At 62.3% G+C, this 9,408-nt stretch overlaps 2 protein-coding genes across 12 annotated transcripts in view; one reads left to right on the top strand and one right to left on the bottom strand.

Annotated features, from left to right (window-relative positions):
• The first annotated feature begins 292 nt into the window (after nt 1-292).
• ENGASE (endo-beta-N-acetylglucosaminidase) lies at nt 293-4,707 on the top strand. Its single transcript, XM_085077497.1, has 14 exons — nt 293-487; nt 702-778; nt 880-1,081; nt 1,373-1,521; nt 1,608-1,765; nt 1,891-2,039; nt 2,186-2,351; nt 2,687-2,790; nt 3,030-3,138; nt 3,247-3,419; nt 3,640-3,794; nt 3,894-3,996; nt 4,088-4,202; nt 4,288-4,707. Exons 1-14 carry the CDS (start codon nt 375-377, stop codon nt 4,678-4,680), a joined length of 2,166 nt encoding a protein of 721 aa, XP_084933623.1. The 5' UTR covers nt 293-374; the 3' UTR covers nt 4,681-4,707.
• An 836-nt stretch (nt 4,708-5,543) lies between these two features.
• The window catches only part of RBFOX3 (RNA binding fox-1 homolog 3), a 138,096-nt gene continuing 134,231 nt past the window's right edge, over nt 5,544-9,408 (bottom strand). For 10 of the 11 annotated variants that reach the window (XM_085077506.1, XM_085077507.1, XM_085077512.1 and 7 more), the window contains 4 exons: nt 9,317-9,356; nt 8,677-8,738; nt 8,306-8,384; nt 6,791-7,503 (listed from right to left, as the gene is read on the bottom strand). In XM_085077506.1, coding sequence (XP_084933632.1) covers nt 7,459-7,503; nt 8,306-8,384; nt 8,677-8,738; nt 9,317-9,356 — 226 coding nt within the window. In that variant the 3' untranslated portion in view covers nt 6,791-7,458. The other variant, XM_085077509.1, reaches the window with a different exon arrangement.

The following is a 9,408-nucleotide window of genomic DNA, read 5'->3' as shown; positions in this document are numbered from 1 at the left end:
ATCCCAGAACACAGATTCCTATTCTGGGACACATGTTCTATCCCAGGACACACAATCCATTCAGAGACATGTGGCTTCATCCCAGGACATGCAGCCCATTTTATGTATCCATGGACATAAAATCCATCCCGAGACATGTGGCCCTGTCTCAGAACCCGCAGCCCATCCCAGGACACATGTCGCGTCCCGGGAGACACGTCCTTATCCCAAGACAAGCGGTGCATCCCAGGACGCGTCCCGCCCCGGGAGCGGGGCCGGGGGCGGGTTCGGGGCGGGTTCGGGGCGGGCGGAGCTCCGGGGCCGCGCCCCCGGGAGAGCCGGCTCGGTGGCGGCGGCGCGGCCGTCAGTGCGGCAGTGGCGGCGGCGGCAGCGCCATGGCGGAGACGGCGGAGGGGCCCGTGCGGCGCGGGAAGAGGACGGGAACGGAGGCCGGAGTCGGAACGGAGGAGCCGGCGGAGACCGAGCGGGCCGCGCGGCGGCGGCGGAGGTGGATGGCGCGGGCCAGGGCCGGGATCGTGTCCGGGACCAGAATGGGGACGGGGATGGAGAGCGGGACCAGGACCAGGACGCGATGGGGATAGGGACCTGGCCCATGATGGGGACCGGGACCGTGGTGGGGACAGGTGCCGGGGCTGGCAGGGCCCGGTGGGTGCTGGCCGCGGTGCTGGCCCAGTCCGGCCCTCACTCACCTCCCGGGTCAGCTTCCAGCCGTCGGCGGACATCCAGGGAACCACTGTCCTGCATGAAACCATCACCGAACGCCCGCAGCCCCTGCCAGGTGAGGCACCGTGAGACGGGATAGGGATAGTGCCGGTGCAGTAACCAGCTGCACAGGCAGTGCTCACTGCTGACCCTGTCCTCTCTCCCCATCCTTCCCAGCCAGGTACTTTGACACAAAGACGACAGAGCCCATCAGCTTTTTCTTGTCCGGCCTGGAGGAGCTGCTGGCCTGGCAACCCAACAGCAACGACGACTTCAATGTGTCCGCCGTGCCTCTGGCCAAGCGCCAGCCCCCACTCCACAGCAGGAGGCCCCGGACACTGGTGTGCCATGACATGCGTGGCGGGTACTTGGAGGACAGGTATGTGCTAGGTAGAAGGGAGATGTGGCAGTGGAACTCAGCATTCCCAACCCCAAGCCCCTTCTGTTTCTGCCTGACATGTCTCCTGTCGGCTCAGCCACAGGTGAGCGGGGATGGGGTGTTTGGAGCTTGGCACCAGTGCTTGGGGAGCATTGCTTGGGTTGGGATGTTGAGAGGTGGCTCAGGGCCACAACTCTGCCCAGCTCCGGGCTGTGAGTCAGGCTCCTACCCAACCCCACAGCACCTGTAAGCGTCCTTCCTGCATTGCCCAACCCTCTTTCCTCTCTGCAGGTTCATCCAGGGCTCAGCCACACGCAATCCCTATGTCTTCTACCACTGGCGCTACATCGACATCTTCGTCTACTTCAGCCACCACACTGTCACCATCCCACCTGTGGTCTGGACCAATGCGGCACATCGGAACGGCGTCTCTGTGCTGGGTGAGGGCAGGGCTGACCCTGGGGCATTCCCAGGAGTGAGGTGAATTCACCAGGATGTGCAGCTGACACTGCCCTTGCCTCCCCAGGCACATTCATCACGGAGTGGACAGACGGGGAGAAGCTGTGTGAGGCATTCCTGGCCGGCGGGGAGGAGGCGTACAGCACCGTGGCCGAGCAGCTGGCCCGAATTGCCCAGCACTACCGCTTTGATGGCTGGCTGATCAACATAGAGAACACTCTGAGTGTCAGTTGTGGTGGCCTTGCTCACCTCCCTGCCTCTCCCTGCCCACCTTCCTGGCTTTGTGCTGTTCCCATGGGGAGTCCCCTGCCCCGTGCCCTCACCCACCTGTGCCTGCTCTCTCCTGACAGGCAGCAGCGGTGGGGAACCTGCCCTCCTTCCTGCGGGAGCTGACAGCGCGGGTGCACAGCGCTGTGCCGGGAGGACTGGTGATCTGGTATGACAGTGTCCTGAAGAATGGCACGCTGAAGTGGCAGAATGAGCTGAATGATGAGAATAGGTGAGGCTGGCAAAACTGTCCCCGGGCGGGGGGCATGAGCCTACCCCAAACCCAGCATGGAGGCTGTCAGGCACAACCTGCACAGCCATTGGTGAGGTGGTGTGCAGCCACAGTGTCTGCGCTGCCACTCTGACCCTTGTCCCCAGGATATTCTTTGATGCCTGTGATGGGCTGTTCACCAACTACAACTGGAAGGAGGGGCAGCTGGAGCGCTCACGCAGCCTGGCTGGGCAACGCCAAAATGACGTCTACGTCGGCGTTGATGTCTTTGCCCGTGGGGATGTGATCGGTGGTGGCTTCGACACTGACAAGGTGGGTGTGACAGGGCTGGACCAGAGTGTGATCCTGGACCTCCCCCAGTGCAGGGCTCTGAGCTCCCACTGATGGCCCTGCTGGGCTGTGTGTTGAGTTGGGCTGCTAACCTGAGGATGAACTATTGAGGAGTTAGGGATCCCAGAGCTGCTGGCCATGCATGAAGAGGGAGCTGGAGGATCCCAGTGCTGTCATCCCTGGAGAGGGAGATGGCTGCAGCACATCCCTGTTGTGTCCTGCCCCATCATGGGGCCAGTGGAACTTGGGGAGAGTGGGGACAGGTGACAATGTGACTACCTGGCTTGCCCCATGCTGCTCACCACTCATCTCTGCAGTCCCTGCGCCTGATCCGCCAGTACGGCCTCTCTGCAGCCATCTTTGCTCCTGGCTGGGTCTATGAGCATCTGGGGAAGGAAAACTTCCTGCAGAATGAAAACAGGTGAGGGCAGCTCAGCAGGATGGGTGTTGGAGGAGAAATGGGGCTAGGAGTGCCCTGGGTCAGGAGGGCTGTGGGGTGGTGGGACACAGCTACCGGGACACTGTGGCTGTCAGGACACCATGGCTGCTGGCCAGGAGCCAGCTGGCCTCATTCTGCCCCCAGACGAGGCGATACCTGAAGCTGTGCAGGGCAGTGACCATTACAGGGGTCTCTGCCCTGACACCCACCTTCGCCCCCAGGTTCTGGGGCTTGCTGGCTGACTACCTGCCCACGCACAGCATTGGCACACTGCCCCTCGCCACCTCCTTCAGCCTGGGCATGGGCACCAGTGTATTCCAGGATGGGAAGGTGGGTGCAGGGTGACAGCTCTATTCTGGTCAGACTGGGCTGGGCTGGGCTGGGCAGCGGGGAGTCCTTGCTCTAGGCTGCCCCAACCCAGCTCTCCCTGTACTGTAGGATGAAGAGTCTGGGCCCTGGTATGACTTGAGTGCGCAGGACATCCAGCCGCTGTACCCGGAGTACCCGGGCAGGCTGAACACCAACTGCTACCTGCAGGATGCCTGGTGTGGGGGCAGTTCCCTGCAGCTGCAGGGGACCATCCCGGCCGGCGAGGAGCGCGTGGCTGTCCGGTGAGTTAGGACAAAGCCCTTTGCCCCCTCCTCAGTGCTGGGCTGGCACAATGTCAGTACGGCATGGCCTGCATGGCCTGAGCTGTGTGGCCCTGGGGCCTTGTGGCAAGCATGCCCAGGCTCTGCCCACACTGCCCAGCATACCTAACCCGATGCACCTTCTCTTTGTTTGTCTCTCTCTCTGTCTCTGTCTCTCTCTGGGTGGATCTGGGGTCATCAGCCTCTTCTCTTTGCAGATGCCAGCCCCTCCCAAGCTCTTCCTGACCGTGCTCTACAAGCTGGAGGGGCCGCAGTCTGATGACTTAACAGTGGCGCTGGAGGTCACCACCTGGGACTCAGGGACCTGCTTTGAGGGCAACCCCACTTCCCTGCCTGGTGAGGACCTCGTACTCCCATGCTCTCTGCAGTGAGCACCTGTTGTGGAGCATGGGACCAGCTCAGTCCCTCACCCCCTGACCTGGCTCCCTCTGGCAGAGCCCAACGGCTGGCATTACCCCCGGTTCCTCCCGGCACCACCGCCCGGCCTCGCCAAGCTGCTCACCGCCTGCTACCGTAGCTCCCATGGCTGGACCAACCGGTGAGTGCCCTGCCTGCATCCTTGGTCCACAGGCAGGCATGGGATGCCAGGGCTCCCTGGTACCATTCCTGCTCTGCCCCTTCCCTCTCAGGTGCTATGAGCTGGAGCTGCAGGACTGCAGCCTACGAGACCTCTCCGTAATTGTGTCCCGCCAGCAGCCCAGCCCAGAGGAGACATCCTTCACCTGCCTCCTTGGGGAGGTCCGGGTGAGTGCCAACCTTGTTCTGGGAAGGTGGGTGGGTGTTTGCTGATTTTGGCCCTGGCCCTGACAGCCCTGTGGTTCCCTCACAGGTGCTGGACACAGCAAGCGTGGCAGCCTCCCCACTGCAGGTGCACAGTGTGACAGCATCACAGCTCTGGTGGCAGGAGGGCCCTGAGCCCGAGCAGCTCTCGCTCAGCCTCACCCTGCGCTGGTCCTTCCCACCCGGCCGTGCCAGATGGTTCCGTGTCCTGAGCCAGGGTGCCCGGTGCCGCCTGGGCCAGACGGCGCCGCAGCTGCTGGGGCTGGCGCAGGGCTGCCTGTTCCGTGCTGTGGGGCTGTCGGTGCCACGGCCAGCTCCTGGGCAGTCCTGCCGGCTGGAGCTGCTGGTGGAACCAGTACTGCAGAATGAGCTGCCTGTGGACCCTGACCGCTGGGGCCGCCTCGTGCTGGTCTATTCTGCACCAGGCAGTGGCACCAGCTGAGACGGGCATTAAAACAACTGTGGTGCAGCCCATGTCATGTCTCCTCCGTGTGGCAGGTGGGCTGTGGCCAGGGGGCATAGAGGATGGAGGCTGCATTTTATCACCCTGGGTTGGTGGGTCCCTCTTCTCACTGTGGGGGCCCACTGGGTGCTGACCAGGACCCTGCAAGTGGGCTGGCAGGGATCCCCCAACATGTGTGACCCCTAGACTGGGGCACCTGTCCTGAGAGCCCCACCAGCTCCTGCAGCCCTCACTGCCTCAAGCTGTGTGCTCACAGACTGGGCTTACTTGTCCTAAGACTCCAAGATGTCCAACCACACACCCCCTACCCTCAGGGCTCAGCCTGGTGGGGAGCTGCCAGCCTGGGCTCTGTGGCAGCCCTGGGGAGCAGCACAGCATGGGTGACCACTGTGCTTATTAATATGGACCCAGCCCAGTGCCACCAGCCTGCACTGCCTCCCCTGAGCATCTTGTGAGGAGGAGAGAAAATTTATAGCAGCAATTATTTGCTCACAGTCTGGTGAGCAAGCAATTAGCAGGCGGGAGCAGGCGAGCATTCCTGCAGTGGGGTCCCAAGCCCTGTCCCAAAACAATGTGGGCTCTGCCAGGGATGTAAGCCACGGAGCTGCTGTTCCTGAGGCAGGGAATGCACTCAGGAATGGCTTGAGGAATGAAGGGCTTGGCCCAGCCAGGAGGGGGCTTCTCATGCAGCACCCTGCTCCCTTACCATGGTGAAGCTGGGGGCCCCAAGGTCCCCCACTTGCCACAGGCAGTTGCCCCCTGCCCAGCACGGCCGGATCCACTGTAGCAGCCACGGCCCCGCGCCCTCGCACCTCAACCAGTCAAAACCTGAGTCGCCCTGGTTGAAGAAAGAAATCTTTATTAATAATTTCAATAATAATAATAATAATAGTAATAATAATAATAATAATACTGTTTATTAGAATGGTCACACTTTTAAGCATACAGGATGGGCCGGCGCCAGCCCACGCGCCGGGGCGGCGCAGGGGTGCTGTAAGGGAGAAGCCAGTACAGCGATGGACGGAGCTTTGTACAGGGGAGGCGGGGCTGGGGCTATGTACACTGGGAATAGAAAAGGGGGAGCTCATCGCTGGGGCGTCGGGGGTGTCTGCAGACTATAAAGTGAGGTTTGAGGAGTGGCAGAGCCATAAGGGCGCGGGACAGTGCTGCACCCCAGGGTGTGCTCCGCAGCGCCCCGTGCCACTGGGCACCGCACCCAGTGTGCCTGCGGTTGCAACCCAACCTTGTGGCTTGGGTGAGACCCCACACCCAGGGCTGGGGGCATCCCGCTGCCTCAGGCAGGGACGGGTGGCCATGAGCGTGTCCCGTGCCGCAGAGTAAGCGGGAGCGGGACTGGGGCAGCGCCTGGCCCAGCGTTGGTCAGGGCTGCTCTGGGCAGGGTGGGAGCACGGGTGTCAGGGATGGAGGGAGGAAGGAGGGGGAGGGGTCAAAAGCGAGTTGCAAGCTCCTCTTAACAAAAATTCCCTTTAAAAGGCAGAGGCTCGTCCCCTGCAATGCCTCAGCACCGCGGCCGCGCCGCCGCCCCAGTTCCACACTGGAGCTGAGGCCTCGCACACTTGACACGCTGATGGCCGTCAGCGCCGGGGCTTGGGTGGCACGAAGCCGGGTCCCCACCCCGTCACCCGGTCCCCTGAGCCGGGCAGGGCGCAGCGCTCCGCCGGCACCCCCAGCGCTGCCGCACCAGGGAAAGGAAGACGTGGTGCCCAGGCCCTGCACCTGGGCGGGCGAGGGCCCCACGGACCCCCGCGGACCCTCGCGCCTGCCTGCACCGGCTCCCTCCCTGCCGGGCTGTGGGGCCGGGGCGCTGGGGGTCCCTCCGGCGCGTCCGACCGCCGGTGGTTGCCGCGGCTCCTCTGGGACTTGCTCGCTCGGTGCGTGTGGACAGTTTGGGACTCACTTGGCTGCTGCCGCTTGGCTTGGTTTTTTTGTGTTTGTTTGTTTGTTTTGTTTGTTTTCTTTTTGTTGCTTTGCTTTTAATTTTTATATTTTGGGGTTCTTTTTTTTGTGTGTGTGTGGATTTTTTTGCCCTTCCTGGTCCCAGAAGGAAACAGCCACGGGTTCACTACAACAGAAACAAGAGAGGCAGGTCTTTCGCTGGAACAGTCAGGCCGAGCTGCTGGCTGGGGGGACATCCTGGTCCACCGAGCCCACGCAGCCAGCCCAGCCCACCAGAACAGCACAGTCAGGCCAGAGAAGCACTACTGCCCGGGGTGCTTTCCCGGGGTCCTGAACCCACCCCAGCCTCATCAGTCCCCAGAGCTGGCAGCAACCCCAGCTGGCTCCTCTCTCTCCTATGGGGGCAGAGGGGCTGCCTGGGGGGGCTGCTGTCACCCTGAGCTCCAGCCCCTGTGGAAAGAGCATCCTCACAGGCTGAGCATCCCCGCCTGCCTCGCAGGGGGATGGGCCCTCTGCACCCCAGCCAGGGCAGTGCCCGTGGGGAGACCCCACGCCCCAGCTGTGGGAATGGGGTGCTGCTGGGGCCAAGGGCTGGCCCTGCTCCCTGTGGTCCCTGGGGCAGGCGAATGGCGCAGGAGAGGCAGGCAGGCAGCAAGATGGAGCAGCTGAGGTAACCCTACGGGTGTGGGGTGCTGTGGCCCCACAGAGCCCGGCGCCAGCCCCAGCTGCCCGGGCAGCACCCGCGGGTCCTCCGCAAGCTCGGCCTCGGCTCTGTCTGCCTGGTTTGGTTTGGTGCTAGTGAGCATCAGGGGCAGTGGTGGGGGGGCTGGGTCTGTCTTGCTAGTAGGGAGTGAAGCGGCTGTACCCTCCTCGGTATAGACTAGCCTGCAACATCAAAGATGAAAAAAAAGCCAATCAGTATTCGGAGATAGCCAAAGCCTAGATCTTCCCTTTTTTCTCTTCTTTTTTTTTTTCCTCTTTCAAATGAAACCAAATCGCTGCTGTCCTTGGGACGTGAGGGGCAGGCAGGGCCAGGGTGCCCAGTGCTTCCCAGGCTGTGTGGCAGGGGCTGCCATGTGCCTCCAACGTGGCACTGCTGTGCCATGCCTGCCAAGGAGCCTGCCCCCATCCCTTCTGTGGCACCGAGCTGAAAACCCCTAGGATGTAGTGCCCATGGCCCCTCACTAGCAGCTGCCCAAGGCTGGGGGTGCCAAGGGACTAAAAAAAGGCAGAAAAAGGCAGGTTGGCTTTGAGATCCCAGCCGTGAGTGCAATTTTTCATCTTTGATGCTGTCAGAGCTAGTCATGAGCTGTGGTGCATGAGGGGCTGCAGTGCTCCCCGTGTGTGGCTGCATGCAGGGCCCTGGGGACACTGTCCTGCACTAGACTGAGAGAAGGGGTCCTGGAACCTGACCAGGCAGCTGGCGTGGGGGACAGCTGGGCCCCCGGGAAGTGATGTGTGTGGGCAGGACTGTGCAGGGTGTGAGGGGAAGGTGGGGCAGAGGTGCAGGGTGGGGGTTTCCTCTCCTGCAGACAGAGCCAGGCAAGGGCTGCGCCATTCCTGCTCCCCTCCCACAGCCCCCGCACTTGCCCTATGCCCCACAGGCTCTGTCTGGCTATGCCAGACCCCTCCCCGGGCTGTCTGCAGCCCCCTGGGAAGCAGAGGAAGGCCGAGGGGCTGCTCTTACCATGGTGCCAATGCTGTATGTGGCGGCGGGGCCGATGGTGTGGTGGTAGGGGTCTGCCGCTGCGTACACTCTGCCATAACTAGGAGCAAACATAGCACTGGGTGTTAGTGACAACAGCTGGGGTCTTGTCTCCCCTCAGAGCCCTCCTGCCCAGCTGCACCTGGGAGCCCCCCAGGATCTCCCTGCTCCCCCTGCAGTGGTGCCAGCCTTTTCCAGCCTAGTCCTGAGGGGAGCAGGGGGTCCCTGCTTGCAGGACACCCTCCCCATGCCTTACTCTGTCCTGTCCCACAGCACACAAAAGCTGGGGGTGTCAGAGTGGGCAGTGCAGGGAGGGACACGGGACTCCCTCAGGCACGATTCCCGGTGCTTACCTGTCGCTGTACGCAGCTGCTGCTGCTGCGGGCTGGGCGTACCTGTAGGCAGCATAGCCCCCCTGTAGGGAGGAGAGACTGGTCAAGGGGCAGCACCCACTGCGGGGAATGGGTGGGGTTGGGGGCAGCTGGGCGCACTATGGCACTGCACAGAGTACTGGTGGGACCCATGCAGAGCTGGTGCTGGTGCCACCGGGCACGCACCAGCCTCATTACCATTCCCCAGGGGCTTTCACAAACATTAACCTTAAAAAATTAAATTTCCAGAGAAGAGAATGTCACCTCCTCGCTCGCTTTAATGAAGTGTCACGTTAGATAAATCCTTCAGTGCCCGCCTGAAATATCACCGCTGGCTCCTCAGACATGGAGGTTAAATGCGGGTGTAAGGCACTGAGGCTGTAAATCCCGTGTGGTACCAGCCCTGCAAGGGGGCTGTCAGGGGCACAGGATTGGGCACAGGATCCTGTGCTGTGCCACCCAGATCTCTCTGGAGAAGCCATATTCTGTTCATGCTCTTGCTGCCTCCCAGGGGAAGGGGCTGGGGGGACAGAGCCCACCACAGAGCTGCATGATGCCACTTGCCGCCTACACTGGCATAGGGTTCCCGTCATGGCCCAGCCCTGGGCACAGTGTCACTTACGTAGATCTCAGCTCCGTAGAACCCATCCTGGTAGACGACCCTGGAAATGAGGCAGAGGCATCAGAGCCCAGCAAGTGCCCCTGGACGAGCGG

The sequence above is a fragment of the Lichenostomus cassidix genome, chromosome 18, assembly GCF_008360975.1.
Source record: "Lichenostomus cassidix isolate B80296 chromosome 18, HeHo_3.0, whole genome shotgun sequence".
Lineage (NCBI taxonomy): Eukaryota > Metazoa > Chordata > Aves > Passeriformes > Meliphagidae > Lichenostomus > Lichenostomus cassidix.
This window is presented reverse-complemented; position numbering and strand designations above follow the sequence as displayed.